The sequence below is a fragment of the Pan paniscus genome, chromosome 6 (assembly GCF_029289425.2).
Source record: "Pan paniscus chromosome 6, NHGRI_mPanPan1-v2.0_pri, whole genome shotgun sequence".
Lineage (NCBI taxonomy): Eukaryota > Metazoa > Chordata > Mammalia > Primates > Hominidae > Pan > Pan paniscus.
In genome coordinates this window covers 34698053-34721968 of record NC_073255.2, presented here as the reverse complement: position 1 = coordinate 34721968, position 23916 = coordinate 34698053, and the positions used below count along the sequence as shown (strand labels likewise).

General features: G+C 46.1%; 1 protein-coding gene across 2 annotated transcripts in view; it reads right to left on the bottom strand.

Annotated features, from left to right (window-relative positions):
* WIPF3 (WAS/WASL interacting protein family member 3) overlaps positions 1-23916 on the bottom strand; it is a 112077-nt gene that overhangs the window by 13686 nt on the left and 74475 nt on the right. For both annotated transcript variants that reach the window (XM_034963860.2, XM_034963861.2), the window contains exons 5-7: positions 18480-19223; positions 14865-15014; positions 13683-13784 (exon numbers count right to left, since the gene is read on the bottom strand). In XM_034963860.2, coding sequence (XP_034819751.2) covers positions 13683-13784; positions 14865-15014; positions 18480-19223 — 996 coding nt within the window. The remainder of the gene's footprint in view (positions 1-13682; positions 13785-14864; positions 15015-18479; positions 19224-23916) is intronic.

The window sequence follows — 23916 nt, the reverse complement described above, 5'->3', positions numbered from 1 at the left end:
CATGATGGAGTACTAAGCACCTGTTTTTTTATTATTTTATTTTTCATTTTATTCTATTTTTTAGACAAGGTCTCCCTCTGTCTCCCAGGCTGGAATGCAGTGATATGATCATGACTCACTGCAGCCTCAACCTTCTGGACTCAAGTGATCCTTCCACCTCAGCCTCCTGAGTAGCTGGGATCACAGGTGTGCATCACCACATTCAGCTAACTTTTAAAATTTTTTGTAGAGACAGGGTCTCACTATGTTTCCCAGGCTGGTCTCAAACTCCCAGACTCGAGTGATCCTCCCACCTTTGCCTCCCAAAATTCTGGGATTACAGGCATGAGCTACTGCACCCTGCAGGAAACTGAATATTTACAAAGACTCATTTTGGAGAAATGAATTTGTATAAATAGAATGATCTCAACTATTTAAAAAATTCATTGAGAAATACATAATAATATTCTGAAATGTTTCCTTCTAAGTGGTAGAATCACCATTAAAAAAAAAAACACGCTCTTTTTTTTTGTTTGTTTTGAGACAGAGTCTTGCCACAGGCTGGAGTGCAGTGGTGCTATCTCAACTCACTGCAACCTCTGCCTCCCAGGTTCAAGCAATTCTGATTCCTCAGCCTCCTGAGTAGCTAGGACTACAGGTGCTTGCCACCATGCGTGGCTAATTTTTTTGATATTTTTAGTAGAGACAAGGTTTCGCCATGTTGGCCAGGCTTATCTCGAACTCCTGGGCTCAAGTGATCCTCGCACCTTGGCCTCCCAAAGTCCTGGGATTATAGGCATGAGCCACCATGCCTGGCCAAAAAACTCCCTTCAGAAATATTTTTTCAACTTTTCTACAACATATATAATATATAAGTCATTATAAAAACCTTTTAAGGTAAGGTACAATTTTTTAAATTGGACTGTCACGTAGAAGGTTCTCTAAAACTTATAACACATTAATCAAATGGGCACTGTAATTTTCATTAAAACTTTTTAATGAGTGCACTTGTTCTAGAATAAAGATATTTTAGAGCAAAATATATAGTAACTGCTAGATTTTTAGCTAGTTTATTAACTGAGCAAAAAGTAAAAAAAAAAAAAAAAAAGAAGAAGAAATCACTAATATACAGCCCCTTGTCTAATTCCATGTGAGAGGGTAGCCTTGGAAATGACTGTTCTTAGATTTAAGAAACTCCTGTCCACTACAGAAAGACCTTCTAGGCCAGGGGTCTGCAATCTTGGCTTTATTGACATTTGGGCTGTATAATTCTCTATTGTGGGGGCGGTCCTGTGTGTTGCAGAATGTTTAATAGCATCCCCGGTCTCTACGCACTAGATGCCAGTCGCACACCCCAGCCCCCTGCTTATGGCCACTTGTAACAACCCAAAAATGACTCCAGACATTGCCAAATGTCTCCTGGGAGGCAAAATTTCCCCTGTTTGGGAACCACTAGGCAATAAAATAGGCTTCACCATAGGTTAGCAATTCCCACTGGTTTTCTTTATTTTATTTTATTTTATTTTATTTTATTTTGTTTTATTTTGAGACAGGGACTTGCTCTGGAGTGCAGTGGCATGATCTCAGCTTACTGCAACCTCTGCCTCCCAGGCTCAAGCAATCCTGTCACCTCAGCCTCCCGAGTAGCTGGGACTACAGGTGCACACCACCACACCTGGCTACTTTTTTATATTTTTGGTAGTAAAAAATGGGGCTTCAAATAGAAAAATAGAAACATGAAAATAGAAACATGGGGTTTTGCCATGTTGGCCAGGATGGTCTCGAACTCCTGAGCTCAAGCGATCCGCCCACCTCAGCCTCCCAAAGTGTTGGGATTATAGACATGAGCCATCGCACCTGGCTCTTCCCACTGGTTTTCATAAATATGACAAGAAACAATATTGGGAAGATTAAAGGGGAATCAATTTCTCCCTAAAACAGAAAGGCAAACTCTGTCTTGTAAAAAAAAAAAAAAAAAAAATCACTGCTACTAGAAGTGAGTGGCCGGGACTTAGTCAGGGTTTGTCAGAGTGCTTTTAATCCAAATATTCCCTTAAAGGGATTTTCCCTTATGAGATGCCACCAGAATCTCAGAATTCAAAAGCAGAGCCATTCTGCTGAAGTAGTCCTTCACATGGGCTCCCTTCCCACAGAAGGGCTTTGCAGATTCACCAAATCAGGGGTTTTCACACTTGGGATACTGTAACTCATCAGGAGAAATATTGTTTACCTCTCTCCTCAATCTCAAGCACCTACTGCACTTAAGAGCAGGCTGAGTGGACACTGCTTCCGTCTCCTGTCCACAGATGGCTCCTCTTCCCTCCCATTCATAACCACCAGCCCTGGGCTGCAATTCCCTCCCATTCATAACCACCAGCCCTGGGCTGCAATTCCTGTGAGCCAGGGAGGGGGCTTTGAAGCAAATCTAACTGTCAGCTCTGGGCCAACACCGTCTGACTAAGCTATGGGCTGCCCTGGCATCAGAGTGGAGAGACAGTGCAATGTGGTGCAAGGAGTGCTGGACCCCAGGGCAGAGAACTTGGACTCTAGCCCCAGCTTTGCCACCAGCTGTAAACAGGGCAGGCCACTTTACTTCTGCTTTGGCTTCTCTAGCTGTACAGGAAGGAGTTGGGCTGTCTGACCTCAAAGGGCCTTTCTTGTTCTTACATTGAAGGCTTCTCATCATCTCTAAGTGAAGGAAATGACAAGTGTGATTGGAAATGATCATTCTAGTGTCTTCTAGGTTTAAACCTTAGAGACTGCATATCTGGCCTTTCCTCTCATCCCCCACTGTTGCTGTCATCATTTTGGCTGGTATGAGAGCCTCCATCACTCCTTCCTCAACCTCCTCTCCTCGTAGAGAACTGAGCCCGCTCAGTCTCTGAGAGAGGTCACCCTACATACCAGCGGACCTCACTTCCTGTCCACAGGTGCTCGGGCCAGAGGTGAGCTAATCATATTCTCTCTCCTGACAACTTGCAATTTAAAAATTAGATTTCAAGATTGTTAAGAGCAATGCACATGTATTATAAAAACTTGAACTAATTAGTAAAGAAAATTAATATCACCCAACTTTCACCATTGAGTGATAACCACTTTTAATATTTTCGTGTACAGGCTGGGTGCAGTGGCTCACACCTGTAATCCCAGCACTTTGGGAGGCTGAGGCAGGCGGATCACTTGAGGCCAGGAGTTGAGAACAGCCTGACCAACATGGCAAAACTGCATCTCTACTAAAAATACAAAAATTAGCTGGGCGTGGTGGCACACACCTGTAGTCCCAGCTACTCAAGAGGCTGAGGCAGGAGAATCACTTGAACCTGGGAGGCGGAGGCTGCAGTGAGACAAGATCGCACCACTGCACTCGAGCCAGGGCAATAGAGTGAGACCTAATCTCTAAATAAATGAATAAATAAATAAATAAAATATTTTGGTGTACATATTTCTAGTCTCTTCTCTCTTCTATTTGATCAACTTCTCCTTTTCTGCATAGATACATGAATTTATTTTTTACAAAATGTAGATTTTATTTTATATACTTTTTTGTATGCATTTTTTGGTATTGTTTTTACATAACAAGGTGTTTTTACGTAAAAAGGTAAACATTTTCCTATGTCACTAAATATTTGATAGCCCCATTTTGTAATGGTTACATAGCGTTCCATTGTGTGGCTCTGCCTCCATTTATTTAACCCCAATACTGGAGATGTGTGCTATTTCCAAATTTTTTATTATGTAAATGGTTCAGCAATGCATATATGAGTGAACATTTTAATTTATTAATTCAACAAATACGTAAGGAGTGTCTGTGTGCCTCACTTTATTCTGAGAGCTGGAAATAAGCCAGTGAATAAAAACTGCTGCAGTCTCTGCCATTCAGGGCCTTACACTGTACTGCAGAGGCAGACAAGTAGCAGGTAAATAATGTCTGGAGGTGATAAATGCTTTGAAGACAATTAAAAAACAGTGTAAAGAGAATAAAAAGTGATAGGGCAGGAAGAGCTTCTGTCTTATACAGGGTAGTCAGGGGAGACCTCTCTGATAAGTTACTGCCATGGATTGAATCGTGTTTCTCCAAAATTCATATGTGGAAGCCCTAGCCCCAGTATGATGGTATTTGGAGGTGTGGCTTTTGGCAGGTCGTTAGGTGCAAATGAAGTCATGAGGATGGGACCCTCATGATGGGATTAGTGCCCTTATAAAACAGGACACCAGGAAGCTTGTGTGGCACCAAGTGTGCACACAGTGAGAAGGTAGCCCTCTGCAAGCCAGGAAGAGAGCCCTCCCCAGAAACTAAATTGACTAGCACCTTGATCTTGGACTTCTCAGCCTCCAGAACCATGAGAAAATAAATTTCTGTCGTTTGTGCCACCCAGTCTATGGTATTTTGTTATGGCAGCCTGAGCTAAGACAGGTACCATTTGATCAAAGATCAAGAGAAAGTAGGGAGACAGTCACATGGATATTCGGAGAAAGTATACTAAAAAGTACATAAAATAAAACCTAAATTTTGTAAAAAATAGTTTGTATATTTAGGTAGAAAAGAAATTGATCAAATAAAGAGAGAAAATACCAGAAATATGTACACCAATATATTAAAAGTAGTTATCATCACTCAGAACCAGGTATCAGAAGGAACAGCAAATGCAGAGCCCAGGAACAAATGTGTACTTGGAATGTTCTGGAAATTGCAGGTGTTGTTAGAGCACAATGAGGTAGGAGGAGAGTGGTGAAAGGGGAGGGAGGAAGTTCACGTAGGTCTTATGAACCATGATAGGAATTTCCAGTTGACTTGGGGCGAGATGGGGATTCCCTGGAGGATTCTGAGTGGAGGGGAGTGACTGAACTTGGGCTGTAGACAAATCACTTGGGCTGCAGTGTGAAGCAGTGGATCCTGTTAGCAGGTTCCAGCAACAATTCAGGTGAGGAATGACAGTGGCTTAGGGCAGAATGGGAGTGGCAGAGGAGGTAAGAGAGATCAGATTCTGGGTGCATTTCAAGGAGAGACACTCGAGTTCACTGGTAAGTTGGATGCAGGAGTAGAAGAGAGAAGTCAAAGACGACTCTGAAGTGTGTGGTGTAACAAAAAACTGAGAAGGACTCAGTGTACAGTGGAAGGAGAAAGGAGAGAGCTGTCATAAAATCTAAATGAAGAAGTGTTTCAGAAAGAGGGAGTGACGGGCTGAGGCTAGAGCCTCTGACACTGTAGTTGGCAACATGGAGCTCCACTGGTGGCCTTGGTAAGAGCGCTTACCATGGTGCAGAGGGGAGAAAGCCTGGGAGGACTTGGCTCCAGAGAGAACGGGGGGTGGGGAAGTGGAGGCAGTGTTGGCTAAGAGAAGAGCAGAAAAATGGCTCAGGGACCAGAGTAGGTCCAGAGAGATACTTTATAGACATTACAGTACCTTCATGGGTTCAAAAAATAAAGGATTGTCCTGGAAGGACAGAAGCTGTGGTAAAAGAGTGGGGTGCTGGAAGACAGCTTTTGAAGAGGTATGGTCAGCAGTAAAAACCAGGCTTCACCAAGGAAAGCTCATCAGGGCAGAGGTTCTTACTCCCCAGCTGCCTTCCGCAAAGATGGAAATAAATACCCTCCTACTGGCAGTATGTTTTGTTCTCTGTCTTGGGACATCTAATTCTTTAATTTTTATGACATGAACTATTCCATACTGTTGAAATTACTGCAGTGCCTAATGGAGAGTTTCCATTGCTAATGGAAATAACGGTGCGTGTTTTTACTGTTAAGTGTAAAGTAACTCTATTTTAAAATAGGAGTTCAATCACAAAGAGATACACCTCACACCTGTTAGAATGGCCACTATACAATAAAAATAAGATAAAATAAAAAACAGAAAATAAAAATTGTCAGAGAGAATATAGAGAAATTGAAACACTTGCACACTGATGGTAGAAGTGTAAAATGGCCCAGTAGATATGAAAACAGTATAGCATTTCCTCAAAAAATTAAAAATGGAATTACCATACGATCCAGCAATTCTACTTTGGGTATTGAAAGCAGGGACTTGAACAGATATTTGTACTTCCATGTTCAGAGCATTCACAAAAGTTAAGAGGTGGAAGCAGCCCAAGTGTCTATCAACAGATTAATGGATAACAAAATGTGGTACATCCATACAATGGAATACTATTCAGCCTTAAAAAGGAAATAAATTTTGACATATGCTACAACACAGATGAATTTTGAGGACATAAGCTAAGTAAAATAAACCAGGCTTAAAAAAACTAATGCTATATAATTCCACTTACATGAGGTACCTAGAGCAGTGAAATTAATAGAGACAGAGAGTAGAAGGGTACTGCCAGGGGCTGGGGGAAGAGGAGAATGGGGAGTTGTTCAGGACTTGGGATATAACCACAATTATGTTTGAAATGTGAATTTTTCAAGCACATGTGAGGTACTTGTTTATCTAAATCTCTCCAAAGGGCAAGGGCCTCAGTGAGTATCTGTTGATAGGAAGATGATGTCATTCTTTATACCATCATTATGTTAACAAATATTTGTGACCTTTGCATTTTTCCCAAAATTCCTACTGACAGTTTTTGTTCACTTTCTTTTTATTGTTGTAAAATACACATAACATACAATTTACCATTAGTGACATTTAGTACATTTACAGTGTTGTGCAACCATCACTTCTATGTAGTTTCAAAATGTTTCTATCACCCCAAAAGGAAAACTTAAAAAAAAATTTTTGTTTTGAGACAGAGTCTTGCTCTGGCACCCAGGCTAGAGTGCAGTGGCACCATTATGGCTCACTGCAACCTCCACCTCCCGGGCTCAAGCAATCCTCCCACCTCAGCCTCCCAGGTAGCTGGGACTACAGGCATGCACCACCACATTCAGCTAATTTTTGTATTTTTTTGTAGTGATGGGGTTTCGCCATGTTGCCCAGGCTGGTCTCGAGCTCTTGAGCTCAAGCCATCCACCTGCTTTGGCCTCCCAAAGTGCTGGGATTAGAGACATGAGCCACTGTACTCCGCCTAAAATTTTTTCAGAGAGAGGATCTCACTGTTGCGCAGGCTAGAGAGGATCTCACTGTTGCCCAGGCACAATCATAGCTCACTGCAGTCTCAAACTCCTGGGCTCAAATGATTCTCCTGCCTGAGCCTCCCCAGCAGCAGAGACTATAGGAGCACACCACCATGCCTGGCTAATTTTTAAAATTTTTCTGTAAAGACAGAGTCTTGCTATGTTGCCCTGGCTGCCAAAAGAAAGCCTGGCATCCATCAGTACTCACTCACCATTCCCTTCTTCCTCTTCTCTCTGGAAACCACTAATCTATTTTCTGTCTCTGTGGATTTGCCTCTTCTGGACATTCCATCTAAATGAAATTATACAACATGTGGCCTTTCGTTTCTGGATTCTTTCACTTACATAATATTTTCAAGGTTTGATATAGTTTGAATATGTGTCCCCACCAAATCTCATGTTGAACTGTAATCCCCAATTTAGAGGTGGGGCCTGGTGTGAGGTGTCTGAGTCATGGGGGCAGATCCCTTATGGCTTGATGCTGTCCTGGAGATAGTGAATTGTTGCAAGATCTGGTTAAGTGTGTGGCACCTCCTCCAAACACTCTCCCTCTTGCTCCGCTCCGTCACGTGACACAAGTGCTCCTCATTCGCCTTCCACCATGACTGGACGCTCCCTGAGGCTTCCCAAGAAGCAAATGCTGGCATTATGCTTCCCGTACAGCCTGAAGAACTGTGAGCCAATTAAACCTCTTTTCTTATAAATTACCCAGTTTCAAGTATTTCTTTATAACAATGTGAGAACAAACTAACACAAGGTTTATCCATGTTGTAGCAATGTATCAGTGCTTCCATCCTATTTCTTGTTGAATCATATTCCATCGTATGGCTACACCACATTTTGCTTCTGTGTTCATCAGTTATTTCCACCTTTTAGCTATTGTGAATAGTGCTGCTATGAATATTTGTGTACAAGTTCTTGTTTGAACACTAGTTTTAAATTCTTTTTAGCCTATACCCAAGAGTGGAATTGATGGGTCATAATGGTAATTATATGTTTCACTTATTGAGGAATCTAATGCATTTTTAAAACATTAGGAAAAAAAAAACTAGGCTGGGTGCAGTGGCTCACCCACCCAACACTTTGGGTTGCCGAGGTGGGCGGATCACTTGAGGTCAGGAGTTCGAGCCCAGCCTGGCCAACAGGATGAAACCCTGTCTGTACTGAAAATACAAAAATTAGCTGGGTGTGGTGGTGCATGTGCTACTTGGGAGGCTGAGGCAGGAGAATCACTTGAACCCAGGAGGCAGAGGTTGCAGTGAGCCGAGATCACACCACTGTACTCCAGCCTAGGCAAACGAGTGAGACTGTCTCAAAAAAATGAAACAAAAGCAAAAAACAACAACAACAACAAAAAACAATACACACAAAACACAAAACTAAACAAAGCCATTCAATCAATGGAAGAAAATAGCAAACACCTGCAGAGTGGAGACAGTGATGATGGCTAGTGGAAGAGCTAAGCGTGTGTGCTCATGTGTGTGTCTTGTATGTGTGTGTGTGTCAGAAAGAGAGACAGCAAACAAGCAGGTGGGGACAGAGGGCACATAGGAGACCACAGTGCATGAGAACACACTCATCTGATGGAATCAACACTGTCTCCCAGACCACGAAGAACTTGTCTTGGGAAGCCAGGTCAACAGTGAACAAGAAGAAATGTAATCAGACAGGCATACGCCACATCTGATTCACACTAATATAATTAAAAAGGTTCTGCACTAGGGCTCACAGGGATGACAGGAACATGCATATTTAATTTTGCTGGGAGGCTAGTGGAGTACTTCGTGTCCACCGATGCCACATCAATCTAAAACAGTATCTTAATTTTGAAATTGCACTTGCCCTTTCAAGTCTGTACAATGTCAGTTCATTTAATAGGCTCTTTACAAAACTGCTCTTTGTAAACATCAGGAGATTATTTTTGGTGCACAGACTGCCAATTGCGCCCTCCTGGCAAGCTGTGTGCAGTGAGGGGGTGTAGCTTTTCTTCTCTTCTTGAGGATGCGAGTGAGCACCACGGGCATAAAATGCAGCTAGCTGTAGATTAGAACTGACTGAATCTGAAGGTTGAGGGACCCCACAGCACATTACTGGGAAAGACTGAAGAGCAGAAAGAGGTTTTTAGGAATCTGTTTTCTGGAATGGTTTAGGGCAGATCAGCAAAACATGACCAGCAGACCAAATCCAGCCCACACCTGTTTTTGTAAATAAAGTTTTATTGGAACACAGCCATGCCGATTCATTTATGTATTATTTATGGCTGCTGATTGATTTAATAATCAGCAGAATTGAGTAGTTGTAATCGAGACCTACATTACTTCAAATATGTATTCTCTGGTCCTTTACAGCAAATGTTTGCTGACCTCTGGTTTAGGGTATAGGTTACAATTAAAAAGCCTTCAGGGGCCAGGTGGGTGTAAGGGAAAGCTGTGGGGCTTATGGCATGAACGTGGCCAGTCAGCAAACCCTGCCTCAGGGGAAGGAAAGGAGCCTGAATGAGCCAGTAGCTGGGATTCTGTACATGTGCATTTTCCAAGGGCACAGTTATTTCAATACTGCCAATAAGTATACTGAATTAAATTAAGAAAAACAGTATACATTCTTGATTTACAACTTGGTGACAGTATAATAAAAGGAATTCCTTACCTCCCCCCTCAGCTTTCTGTCTAGGTCACCAAAGTCAAGTCCCATTTATTAAATGCTTGCACGGGCCTGGTTGTCTGGGAGGGACTGAGTTGACCCTGTTCATTGGCAGCTTAAAGCCTCCTGTCACACAGACAGACCTACTTCACGCACCCCGGGCGACATCATGGCCATGTCCTTCATTGTTCTATATTTCCATCTCCAAACTAATGGCCAGCAAATCAAGTCCTTGCCCTTGCCCCACCCTATCAGCCCCAGACCTGTATACCCTGTGCTCCACCTGCCACATGGCATCTCCCCCTTGTAGCCCTTTAGCCACCTCCCCTCACCATAAATGACAGGAATCCCATCGCCTCCCCCTGAAACCTCCAGTTCCTTCTTGGTGTCACATCCTCCATCCAGCCCAAGGCAGGCACTCCTGGGACGCTGGCTCCTCCACTTTCCTTGATCCCATCTGCACCTGCTTCTCCAAACCCTGATCACTCTGAGGACCTCCTCCATCCATCCTCCCTTGCACAGACTCTTTTTTTTGTTTTTTGTTTTTAGATGGAATTTTGCTCTTGTCACCCAGGCTGGATTGCAATGGCACGATCTCAGCTCACTGCAACCTCTGCCTCCCAGGTTCAAGCAGTCCTCCTGCCTCAGCCTCCCGAGTAGCTGGGATTACAGGCGTCCGCCACCACACCCGGCTAACTTTGTATTTTTAGTAGAGACAGGGTTTCACCATGTTGACCAGGCTGGTCTCAAACTCCTGGCCTCAGGTGATCCGCCTGCCTCGGCCTCCCAGCACAGACTCTTATAATAGCTGGCTAACAGGTTCCCTGACCCTGGTCTCTACCTCCTCTGATCAAGCCACTGGTTATCTGTCTCAACCTGCATCTCATCACGTCTGTTCTCAGAGTTCACCATGGCCAAATGGAACTGGCCCTGGGTTCAGACAGGTGTGGGTTCAAAATTCCTGGCTCTGGCTTTAATCTGCTGTGAGGCTTTAGGCAAGTCACTTGGCCTTTTCCCTGTCTGGAAACTCTCTGCATTAAGGACAAATGATAAGGTATGCAAAGCACCTAGAACAGTGCCGGGCATGAACATCCACAGCATCCACTGCAGGGTCCATGATGGCCCTGGAACTGTCATTTAGTGTTTTCACTGACAGTTCTTCCCTGCTTACAGGTTCACGCTCCAATGCCTTAGGCAGGACACAGACTGTTAGAAGGCACCCTTATCTCCTTGTCTCCGTAGGTTCATGTGCAGGCAGCCCCGTGCAGCCTGGCTCCTTCCGGCCCACTATGAGATCCAGCTGCCTGTTGATGAAGGGGGTCCCTTGGCTCTGCTCTCCTTGCCATGTGGAAAGTCCCGTGAGGCACACTCTGTGACTGCAGGGGGCCAGGCTCAGTTTCCTCATGTGTGAGTCCTGTTGCCTGAGGGAGTAAAGGAGCCTAATTCTGGGTGCAGTATTAGGAGGCCTGCTGTTGGGGAACCTAAGCTGTATCCTCCAATAAGAACACAAACACTTAGGTTTTTATCGAGCTGATTCCTGTGCATATTTCACAAGATGGGAAAAGGGGTGTTATATATGGACACACACTCCCAACCTTGCACCTCCGGCAGTCTGTATGGTCTTATCTAGCCAGGCACCTTGGGCTCTGATGTACCACGTGGGACAGATGGTTCCTACATGCACCCAGCACAATCACACTCTCTCCTGGGTCTGTCCTGTCCTCAGCCTGGATGCCTTCCCACCCACGTGGAACTGTGACCCTCTCTCTCTGGCTTTCAGGCCCCCAGCATTCACCTGCACCCCCTTGGCACTCTAAACAATCACTGATTAAGACATTCTTATGGGGTCTAATTCTCATCTATCTCAGGAGGGTGGTGGGTGCGTGGTGGAGGAGAGCTTGTTTCTTACACTTTGCAGCCTCTGGTGCCTACAGGGTGCCTGCGTATGACAGGCGGTTCATGTGAGCACGCTGAACTGAGCAAGGATGGGAGATGGACACAGCACCTGTCTTCCCCCATTGCTGGCCCTTCATGTTCTATTTAACCTTCAGTGGGTGGGATTTCCCTCCATCCTCCTTCATACTGATCCCTTTCTCTCTCTCTCAACTCAGAGCAGTTGGTGTTTACATTTTATTAGAAAGGGCACACAGGGTTATATCTCTAAATGTATAGCCACACAGGCCAGCAGAGAGATGTCCCAGCGGACCCAGAGATGAACATCCACCTGAGCACAAGGCAGGCCTGTGTTCCCCGCACCTGAGCACAGGGCAGGCCCACTTTCCCCCGACCAGAGCACAGGTCAGGCCCGTGTTCCCCACACCTGAGCACAGGGCAGGCCCTCGCCCCCTCCACCTGAGCACAGGGCAGGCCCTCGCCCCCTCCACCTGAGCACAGGGCAGGCCCTCGCCCCCTCCACCTGAGCACAGGGCAGGCCCGCGTTTCCCCCACCTGAGCACAGGGCAGGCCCATGCCCCCTCCACCTGAGCACAAGGCAGGCCCGCATTCCCCCCACCTGAGCACAGGGCAGGCCCTCGCCCCTTCCACCTGAGCATAGGGCAGGCCCGCATCCCCTCCACCTGAGCACAGGGCAGGTCTGCGCCCCCTCCACCTGAGCACAGGGCAGGCCCTCACCCCCTCCACCTGAACACAGGGCAGGCCTGCGCCCCCTCCACCTGAGCACAGGGCCCTGGGTTCCCTCCACCTAAGCACAGGGCAGGTCCACGCCCCCTCCACCTGAGCACACGGCAGGCCTGCATTCCCTCTGCTCTGCAGGAAGTTGAGTTCTGCAGAAAGGACTTCACTAAGGTCCCTCTGAAAGAAGACGGGCAAAGAGCCTGGCTCACGATTCCTGGTCTTAGGCTAACCCTGGACACTGATTTTCCATCTGGGTCCACAGAGGTCTGGAATGGGGGCTTATTTAGGGCGTGGGGTGGGAACGCATTTGACACTCACTCTATAATGCTGACTCTGGCTCCTGCCCAATCTGATTGGCCCAGTACCAGACAAGAATTGGCTCTTCTACCTCATCACCTCATTCTCTCTCTCTCTTTTTTTTTTTTTTTTTTTGTGGATACAGAGTCTCACTCTGTCACCAATGCTGGAGTGAAGTGGCACAATCATAGCTCACTGCAGCCTCCAACTCCTGGGCTCAAGCAATCCTCCCACCTCAGGCTCCCAAGAAGCTGGGACTACAGGTGTGCACTACCACACCTGGCTAATATTTTGTAGAAATGGAATCTCGCTATGTTGACAAGGCTGGCCTTAAACTCCTGGCCTCATGTGATCCTCCTGCCTCAGCCTCCCAAAGTGCTGGGGTTACAGGCATGGATCATGCCTGGCTCATCTCTCTACTCTTAAGGCTGAACAGTTAAGCTGGGTTAAATGTCCTCTCTTAAAGTCCAACCACACAATGAAATCAGGGGGAGGAGGGCCCTTACTGGGCTATTATTCTCAACCTTGGCTGTATGTTGGAATGACCTGGCAGCTTTTAAAAATCCTGACACCTTCATATTCTGATTATGTGGTTTAGATGTAGCCTGGCCTTCAGGATTTGTAAAAGCTCCTTAGGTCATTCTAATATGTTGCCACGGTTGAGAACCGTTGACCTAAGGACATTCTCCATGTCACGATTTGCCAGAGTTCTGAATTAGGGGTTTTTAGGTTCTTCCTCAGTGATTGATGCAAAATATCCTATTTTGCTGTTACCTGGGTTGGTTAGTTCCCTTATCAAAAGCCCCACGGAGGAGAGGGATGAGTGGTAAGTTTAGGCATCCAAATCTGATGCCAAACAGTTACCGTTAGTGTTCTATAAAAATCTCTAAATGAACACTTAGGTATCAGGAGAAATCAATGTCCTGAAAGTTCCAGAACTATGCACAGCACTACATCCTTGCAGTGGTACAGTGAAATCATGACATCATCCTTTAGACAGTCTGTGACCAACTGATGCACAGTGGGCACCTAATTTTGAAGGGTCGGGAAATGCCAGGAGTCTTATCAAGGTGGTACTTACTTCTGGGGATCTTGCTGGGGTAAATCTTCTGGCATGGTTTATATTCATCCGGAGGGGGAAAGTCTTCCACAGAATGGAACGTGAATTTAGACTCAAAGTCATCTGCACACAAGTGAAATGGAAAGAGTTACTCAGGTTACTGTCATGATCCAAGTTTTGATCATTTCCAGGAGCACAGAGATTACTCTGACTGCATCCACCATTTTCTGTTAGCCTGCTCAGTGCAAGGATTTTAACAACAGGGCCATTCTCCCTAAGACATCCATTCACCTCTCAAGTTTTACTGGTTGGTTGGGATGGAGGGAAGCAGGAAGAGGGAAATCCAGTCACTCCCTGTCACCCACCTGAACTTACTTCAACCAATAACACCGTAAGGAAGCTGCTAAAGGGGTGGAAGTGGCATGGGGCTCTCCAGGGTCCAGAATCAGAGGTGGGGACCCTGGTGCCAACAAGGAACTGGCAAAGCCCCAGCAGCCTGAAGCACCTGAGAAGCTCCTGGGAGGGTTTTGAGGGGAGGGAGAGGTGGGCAGAATGACTGGGGAATGGAGGAGCATGGCCTGTGTCTAGGGTGGGACCTGAGCTCCACAAAGCAAACAGCTTCTGCTCTGGGATGTGTTGGCAGGAGGGGAGGGCTCCTGTGGCCCTTTCATGGGCTGAGTCCCTGCTTTGTGATCTGGGCCTCTGTCAGACACTAGCCCAGCACACAGAAGGGATCGAAAGATTCCACGGCTTCACATCTGACCCCAGGTGACTTTCCTTCCTACCTCCATACTTGTACTCAAAATGTCCCTCTACCTGGTGAGTCTTCTATGTATCTTTCTCCTTATCCATATCATTCTACTCTTTCAGGCTTATGCATTGATTTCTCCATAGACACACACACACACACACACACATGCACACATGCACACGCACACACACAGTTTAAATGCTGCTTTTCTTCCCTTTCTCTAATCTGAATTAGAAGGCTAGACAGTGGGCCTTGAAACTATGCAGAAAGCCTTGAAAGGAACCCTATTTAACAGAACCTATGGGCTGGTTGGTGCTGGAGTGAGCCCCTGTTCATGAAAGAAGCATGCACCCTGAGATGGCAGCACTGTGGCCAGCAAACTCTCTCTCCAGAGGTTGGGAGAATCACTTTCCTACTGGCAGCCAAAGCGGCAGAGGGTGCAACCCACTTACCAATGATGTGCAGGCTTCCATTTCGCAGTTGACCTCCAGGCTGCTGCGTCGGGGTCCAGGCTGTAGCCTGCTGGCTCTTGCTTGAAAGCTCTGTGGTAGGTGATCTCGCAGGGGGTGCTGGAGGTGGATTTAGCTTTCCCCCACCGGCCCCTTACAGAGAAGATGATGGTGTATTCAGAAACACGGATGGGAATGGTGGATGCTATAACCTTATGTGAGATATTAGGCCTTTCTATCTTCAGATGTAATATGATACAGCGAGTAAAAGGGCAACCTCTGGAGTCAACCTGCTTGGCACCGAATTGCAGTTCTCCTGTTGGGATAAGTAGCATAGCCTCTTTGTGTTTTAGTTTCCTCATCTGTAAGATGGGAGTAGTAATAGTACACCCACTTTCCAGGGTTACTGAGAAGATTCAATGAGTTGAATTTAAGTTGAGTGGCATGTAGTAAGTCCTCAATAAATGTTAGCTGCTGCAATAATATTAATGATGGTGATAACCTTCATCATTGGGTACAGCCCAAAGCAGGGGAATCACTGGAGAGTGGTAAGAACAGGAAGGGTTGTCTGTAGAAGAGGCCCAGAGGGAGGCTTGAAGAGGGAGCGGTCAGGGGCTTGTTCTGCCCCTGTGTCCCTGCTCACACTGGTTCTCCAGCACTACAAATGCTTGTTTCTCTTTCCGGTCCACCTAAATCTTACGTGCCCACCAGGGCCTAACTTGAATCCAACCTACTTCCTCCAGCCTTCTCTGATCATGCCTGAGAGGCTCACTGTCTCCTTTGCCAATACTTTCCTGTATGGTTCATCTGGCAACCCAAAATCTGCTATCCTGGCACATCAGTGCAGGGGTTCCACTGCTGCTTATTTCTTCAGTGGCACTGCAAACATCACTTTGCTTCTTAAAATGATGACAATTACATTATTACTATCTGTGCTAAGATGTTCACAACTACTACCTCTCTCTTTTCCCCCCATGTTGGGCTAAAGTAGAAATTGCCCTTATTTTGAACATGGACAAACCAAGTTTCAAATCCAAAGATGCAAAGAAGAAGGCCAGATATGAATCCCCATCCTGGCCTGGGGCTCACTACTCTGGAGCAGATGAAGGGGCCCCAGCTGCAGCAGGCATTCTCAGTCATCAACCGCCATCCTCGTGTCTCATGTCCCTTCAGCATCTGCTCATCTTCCTTTCTTCCTCCCAACTGCCTTCCTCTCCCTTTCTGGTCTTCCCTTTCTGGGCACAAGGATCTATGAGGAATTTACTTGCTCCCACATGCAGTAAAAGGACTGCAGCCCCTCTTCTGGGTGAACAGCTGCCCCACTGTGTGGTAAGGAAATAATGCTGCTGGAGCTGAAGTTACATGCAAGCCCTTTATGCAGATTTCTCATTTCATATTCCTAATAATCCTATGTGAAAGGTGTTATTAGTAGGCCCATTTGTCAAATAAAAAAAAATCAGTATTAATAAAAAACAAACCCATGTGGTGTGAGTTTCCACAGGAGTGGGCGAGGAACCCAGGATTTGAACTCATAGCCCTCTGAATCAAAAGCCTTGTTTTTGTTGGCCAGGCATGGTGGCTCACACCTGTAATACCAGCACCTTAGGAGGCTGAGGTGGGCTGATCATTTGAAGTCAGGAGTTTGAGACCAGCCTGGCCAACATGGTGAAACCCTGTCTCTACTAAAAATACAAAAATTAGCCAGGTGTGGTGGTGCACGCCTGTAACCCCAGCTACTCGGAAGGTTGAGGCACAAGAATCACTTGAACCTGGGAGGCGAAGGTTGCAGTGAGCTGAGATCCTGCCACTGCACTCCAGCCTAGATGGCAGAGTGAAACTGTGTCTCAAAAAAAAAAAAAAAAAAGCTTTGTCTTTTTCATCACATCATAAATATTTGAAAATAACAAATATCAGAAGGGGCTTATCAGCCCAAATGCTGGCCCTCATGGTGACCAGTCAATTGAAAAGAGAATGATTAAAACCTTACCTCTTGTAATCAAGAGGCTTAAAAATATCTTTGCTCTTTGCACCAGGAATTCCCTTTAAGACACCAATACTTTTAGAAAAATATCAAAAACGTGGATTAAAATTTCTACAAAAGTATTTCTTGCAATATTATTCATAATAACAAAAAATGGAATCAACTTAGATATCTAACATGAGGAATATGGAATATATTGTCATGCTTATAAAGACATTTTAACAATTTGATAAAATTGTTTTTAATATAATATTAAATAAAAAACAGAACACAAAACTGTATCTGAAAAATGGTATTAACCATGTAAACGTGTACATATATTCAGAAAAAAGAATTGAAGAAACCTATCCAAATGGCAGTTTTCATCTCTGGGTGATGTTATTATGGGTGATTGAATTACTTAATTTACTCAGAGACAGCAGCATCTGGCTCTGTCATCCAAGCTGGAGTACAATGGCACAATCATAGCTCACCACAGCCTTGAACACCTAGATTCAAACGATCCTCCTGCCTTAGCCTCCCAAGTAGCTGGGACTATAGTTGTCTGCCACCATGCCCAGCCAATTTTTTATTTTTATTTTCTGTAGAGATGGGGTTTTGCTGTGTTACCCAGGCTGGCCTAGAACTCCTGACCTCAAGCCATCTTCATGCATGGGCCTCCCGAAGCAATGGGATTACTGGTGTGAGCCATCCGTACCTGGCCAATTTGAATTTCCTTCTATTAGCTCTGCAACAAGCTTGCGTTATTTTTAAGTCAAGAAAATACTTTTAAGAAGCTTTCTGCATCAAAAGATTTTCTAAAAGACAAAGGAATATGTGTGTTGGGGGTGTGCATGTGGATGTGTGTGTTATGAGTGTGCATATGTTTGAGTGTGTCTGCGTGTGTGGATGTGGGTGTGTCTGTGGACGTGTGGAGGTACTTTCCATTCACAGGGGCACTAAAACTGAATGAAGCCTCCTACTAGCGGGATCAAGGAAATCAGCCATGGGGCATGAACACTCAATTCAAATAACCTGTGCTGCATATGTGAAGGAATTATTTTTAATATTTGGCTCAAAATACAGGCCCTCAGTTTTCCTGAGTCAGCTGGAGAACCTGCGAAAACTAAGGCAGAGTGGGAATCCAGTTTACTGAGGGCCGGCGAAGATTCTGGCTGGGAGCCAGATAGGAAAACGCGGGCAAATATAAAAGGAGGCCTGGTTCTGGAAACAAGCCACACTCACGCCCCCTCCACCTCAGGGAGGAGATTGGGAGTTGGAAGGATGGTAGTAAGAATAAATAATCCCTCTCAAGCTCACTGTTGCCCTGTTCCAAGCACCTCAAACCTAAGAACGCACTTAATCCTTAACAACAAGCCCAGGAGGTAACAACTATTGCTATCTATCCCCATTTTACAGATGAATAGAAGGGAGAACAGAGAGGCCAAGTGGTTGCCCAGGGCCACAGAGCTAGTAAGGGCAGGGGATCAAGGCCGGGATCCCTTGCTTACATGCAGCATGATTTTGGGCAAGTCTCTCTGCCTCCCTCACCCCTGGTGTCCACCTCTGAAATGAATACTTCCAACAATAAAGTCCTGTGCAACGACAAGATTTTATCGCACTCCACCAGGGGCACTGGGCCAGGCAGCGCTCCTTACCTGGTCGGCCATGCCTCTTCTTCTGCAGGAACGGCTGGGAGCCCGGAGGGGCAGGCGGGGCGGGCAAGGCCTGCGCACTGGCCTTCTGCGGTGGGGCCTGGAAGCTGGGGGATTTAGGGGGTAGCGGGGGTGGAGTTTCACTGCTGCTATTAACTCCCGGCAAAGGGGGTGCGGGCAAAGAAGCCCTCGGGGAGCACGAAGCATAAGGGGGGAGCGGGGGCGGCGGGGCGGGAGGCTCCTGCACATCTTGCGCAGGGCTGGCGGGCTCCGCTTTGAGCCCCGGATACCCACAAGGTGGGAGCAGAGGGAGCGGGGGCGGGATGGGCGGGAGGTGCAAGGGAGCTAGCTGAGGCTTCACTGCCTTGTCACTAAGAACCGAGGCCGGGGGCAGCGGGGGTGGCGTTGGGGGAGGTGGCGGAGGTGGAGGTGGTGGCGCACAGGGGACGGGGGGTGCAACCACCGGGAGGTTCCCTTTGGTCAGTGGGCCGGGTGGGGACACAAGCGGAGTTTTGATGGGGGAGGAAGAGGGAAGGGGCGGGGGTAAGGGTGGAGGCGGAGGGGGTGGGGTGGGAGGGGGCGGGGCAGGCACGTTGGGGCGAGGCGGGGCTGTCCTGGCAGCGCCATGCGCCTCGGAGGTATTGCCTAGCCTGGGAGAGGCAGGCGGGATAAGCGGGCCGCTGATGGTTTTGTTGGGAAGCCTGGGAGAGGGCGCGCGGGAGCCAGGGCCCTGCCCTGTCTTGCCACCTGGAAGTGAAAGAGATTCTGGGTTAGCTCGGCAATAAAGAAGGAGAAAGCCCCCGCAGGCAGGCGGCACTCAGGACACTCAAGCCTGCCCGCAGTGAGCTGCACTGTAGACCGCTTTTTCTGCACGTGTCCACTGAGAGGCCTCAGGTGCCACAGCTGTCACCCAGAAGGACCAACTGGACCAGATCCAAAGTCCTTGCCAGCATTAATGACAAGCCCAGGTCAGGCCTCCAGCCCTCCTATCCATGCCACCTGTGCTGTCATCTGCCTTGGGCCTCTAGTATCCCAGCCAGGGCCAGGACTGCCCGGGTGTCTTTTGCCCTTCCTAATCAAGGCCACACACACACTCATTCACTGACACCTGCTAGGTCCATCAGCCCTTATGCTCTAATTTGGACCCTCAGGTGTACCAACCAGCACTCCTGGCTAGGGAGGTTTTCTTCACTCCCAGCATTTCGTGAAATTTGACTTTCTTTGTTTCTGTGTTGAGAGCAGAAAATTCATGATTCCCTGAATACATAAGGTAAGACTGGAGGGAGACATTTGCCCTTGACAACCCAGGTCCAATGGCCTTGAACCTCACAGTTCTATGACCTCTGGAAGTTCAAAACCTCCTTTCCCAAAGACTTATGCTAATTCCCAAGGGTTTTGGCTTTCTCACCCTATAGATCCTTCATTGCATCTGCCCCAGCTTGAAATTCAATTCCTCTTTTAAATTCAGCAACAACCATTGGCTCTTGATAAGCATTTGCGTTTGGTTTTTACGGAAGACTCAGGTGGAGCACGTCCCCAGGAGGGGCCTCTATACTCCGCACAGCCTTGCACCATTTTGCTAGTTCTCACCCTTTTTTCGCTCTGCCTCTCTCTAATAAGAAAAAGTTCCTCTCGTTGTTTACTGCCTTGAAGTTCTGCAATTACTGCTTAGAGATGTCCTTGGAGTATCACTGTCTACTCAGGAGGCAGATTAAAATATTTCTTCCAGATTTAGTGCTCTTTTTATAAGAATTCTGGGGGGTGTTCTCCCCTATATTTTATAATCACCATGACATGTGGACAACACTTGAAAAATGATGTTTTCTCACACCCACTACTTCCTGGGTGCTGCAGCATGGGACCTGCAGCTTTCATTTCAGATTAGAAACCCCAGCATCTGTTGGGGATTCTGAGATTTGCAGTACTTGAGTCTCCTGTGTGTTTACCCCAATCAGGGGCTAAGCCATACACTTAAAGTACTGGATGTCAAAAGCCAGGCCAATCAAAGCACGGCCTAGCAGAGGTGACTCAGGTGAAGCTAAGTAGGCAAGACCTTGGTATCTGGCTTTCCAAATATGAGCCCCTCTGGCTATAATGTGACAGTCACCTAGACCATAATATTCCAACCACATTATGGAATGGCTGTTCTTAAGGTAGGGTGAGGATGGTATTAGCAGGTGTCAGCTCAGGGATTCCTGCCTAGAAGTTCTCAAACCTTTTTCCATATAATACAAAAAGATGACGAGGAGAACCTAGGCAGCTGCCTAAACAAGGCAGAGCCTACCTACATGCCCAGTGGCTGAATGAAATTGAAAGGGATAATGAAAGTTTACAAAACAGAGCAAAGCCTACCCTTAAATAGCCTATCCAAACCTTTTAAGTAACTGAGGACACCATGTCTCAGAGATTCAAAAACCCTTAAAGTGAGTCAGTTAAAAGTAGGGGATCCTGTGTTGATGAAGCCACCAACCAAATGAGAAATGTGGGCAAACTCATTTTTATCCTAACATGCGCAGCATAAGCGAGGGCGGGCATGCCCCTCAGGGAGGAAGGTGAGACTGCAGGGGAGAAAGGGGCTGATGGTGTAAGTGCAGGCAAGTGGAGGAGGCAGGCCTGGGCCGACAGAGAGCTCCGAGGGAGTTGAAGGAAGTAAGGGAGGAGGCTGTCCTTCACAATGGAAACCCGAGCCCTAGAAATCCAAAGAAAACACAAAGGAGGCCAGGAGGTGGCGGGAAAGGCCAGATTGAGGGCATCAGGGATGCTGTGCCCATAGGAAAGGATTCAGCTTTTAGAACGTGCAGGTTTAGCAAAAGATGAAATATTTCTTCTTCCTCAAATCTGAATGTTTTCCAGAAGACCTTGGAAGTCTCATTACATATTCTATTCAACCCAGAAATAATGTTTACTCATCATATCTTATTGTAATTCTCACTCCCTTGGAGCTCTAAGCCGAGCCTGCATTATGACTCCAGGGTCCCTAGGCACTTTTGCCTTTGTGGGCCTCTTCTCTATTAAAAAAATATTTACATTCATGACTGCATTGGTACAAAGACAAATACATTCTTTGATCCTAAAAGGTCATATGTTTTCTTCTGATTTTAAAAGAAATTTAAATATTTTCATGGGTCCCTAAAAGTACCATGAGCCCATGACACTGTGCTATGGTCCCTAATGAATGTCAGCCACCACACTACCATTCACACATGCAATTCAGCAAGTATTTACTGAGCACCTGCCATGCGCCAGGCATTTCTATGGCAATGAACAAAACATAGTCCCTGCCTTCACGGAGCTTAGCTTCAGATGGATAAGACAGACAATAAACAGATAAACCAGTGAATACATGATATGTCAGGTGGTGCCGAGTAATACAAGAAAAGTAAATTGAGGAAAAGGAGATATGGAATGAAAGGATAGGACTAAACCTTTATATGGGATAATAAGTGAAGACCTCACGGACACTTTGATCAGCTGCCACCTGAGCAGAGACCTGCAGGAAGGGAGAGACTGAGCCACGTGGACACCTGCGGATGAGCCTTTCAGGCCAAGGGAGAGTTGGTGCAAGTGCCCAGTGGCAGCAACATGCTGGTGTGTGAGAGCAGCAAGGAGGATAGTGTGAGTGGAGGGGATGGCATGAACCACCAAGAAAGGTAGGCCAGAAGATCAGAGAGGGAGCAAAGGCGCAAGTCCCTTCCTCTGATGAGAATGGGGCTGCCGGGAAAGTGCTGGGAGGAGGGAGCCACAGCCTGCCTTGCCCTGACATGGTACCCAGTCCATGTGTTAATCTGGTGGCTTTCTCCTTGAGTTTCCATCCTGGAACAGGCATCATTAGTCACTTCCTTATGGACCTCCATCTCTAAAGAGATAAATTCTTGTCTTCCCCATTACAGTGGCTCAAACATCTGACACTTATGTTCCACTGGTGACAAGCAGACCAGTAGGACTCCTGCTGGCTATTTTTGGCTGCTTCCTATGAAAACCTGACTGGGGCCCATTTCTCCCGTCTTCTATGAAGAGAAACTGGTGGAAGCCTTCTATTCCAAAGGATATTTGTTTGATAGCACTCGGGAATTTTGAAAAAGAAGAGGACACTGAAGAATATCCACTGTCTTTATTGAGGAAGACCTTGTACTCTACCTTTCCTGCTAACCCCTCAGCAAAAATGAGGAAATGAACATGGCCCCTGAGAAGGTTCAAGTTGGATCTCAAAATATCCTAGAGCCTTTTTCTTTACTGGACTTTTATTGGTGAGTGAGGCAGCATAAGCATCCCATAATATTAAACAGTCACAGAAGCCACTGAAAAAGTTAGAAAAGTCGCATGATGGAAGATCTGGTATGAGGAATGTTTGGGCCTTTGTATTTCCTCCTGTATTAATGGTATTCCTGGAGTTTATTCAGCTTGCTGGTTAAAGAGAACAAGAATAGGAAAAACAGGTTTTTTTTCTCAGAGTAAATTTGTATTTGTTCAATTTTAATGCAATATTTTCAAAACATCTGATGCCCACTGAAACAAAAATCACTGAGGTAGACTGATTACAGACATAGCCTTCATTACCCACTTATGCTTGATTCCATAATCTTTGAAATATGATTTTACAGTTCCTCTCATCAAGAGGCGAAGTCTATTTCCCCATCCTTGTGACTTGTTTTGGCTAAGAGAATGTGGTAGGAAGTGATACTTCTTAGACTTCCAAGTTACATCCTAGTAATACTTCCAAGACTAAGCCTCAAGAGACTTTATTTATACTTCTGTCTTCTCTCTTGGAACCCTGCTGCTGGCATGAAAACAAGGCCCAGACAGCCTGCTGGATACTGAGAGACCACGTGATAGAGGTGGGTCAGGCCAGTGGTTATAGCTGAGGCTCCAGAGGTTGGAAAAATATGAGAAATATAAGATTAGCAAAGCTACCTACACAACCTGCAGTTCTTTATAGATGCAAGAGGGAGCCCAGCCAAGACTACTCTAAGCTGCTAACCCACAGAATTGTAGGCTAAAAAATGATTGTTTAAAGCTTTTAAGTTTTAGGGTGTTTCGTTACACAGCAGTACCTAACTGATATGATGACCGAATCATTACAACTCATGCATTGCTAATGCATCCACAGTGATGTCACTATGAAGTTCTATTACAATTTGGACCTTCTGTTTATATACACTTTGCAGTCTGGGCTACCATCACGCCATCACTAAGTATTACACACTATTACAAGTCATTTTTAAGCTATTACAATGGAATAATTTAAACAGGATGATGAATTAAAAGATTTCTCAAGAACCATTTTGTACTTTGGAAGTTTCTAGTGCTTAAGGTCCCAAGAACATGATCTTCTACTCTATCATGCCCGTTCAGTAAAACCATGTTGCTTACTGGCATGTGTGGATTGCCCAGATGGTTCCACAAGTTAAGGAGATACAGACCACAAGGGAGCCAGAATGAA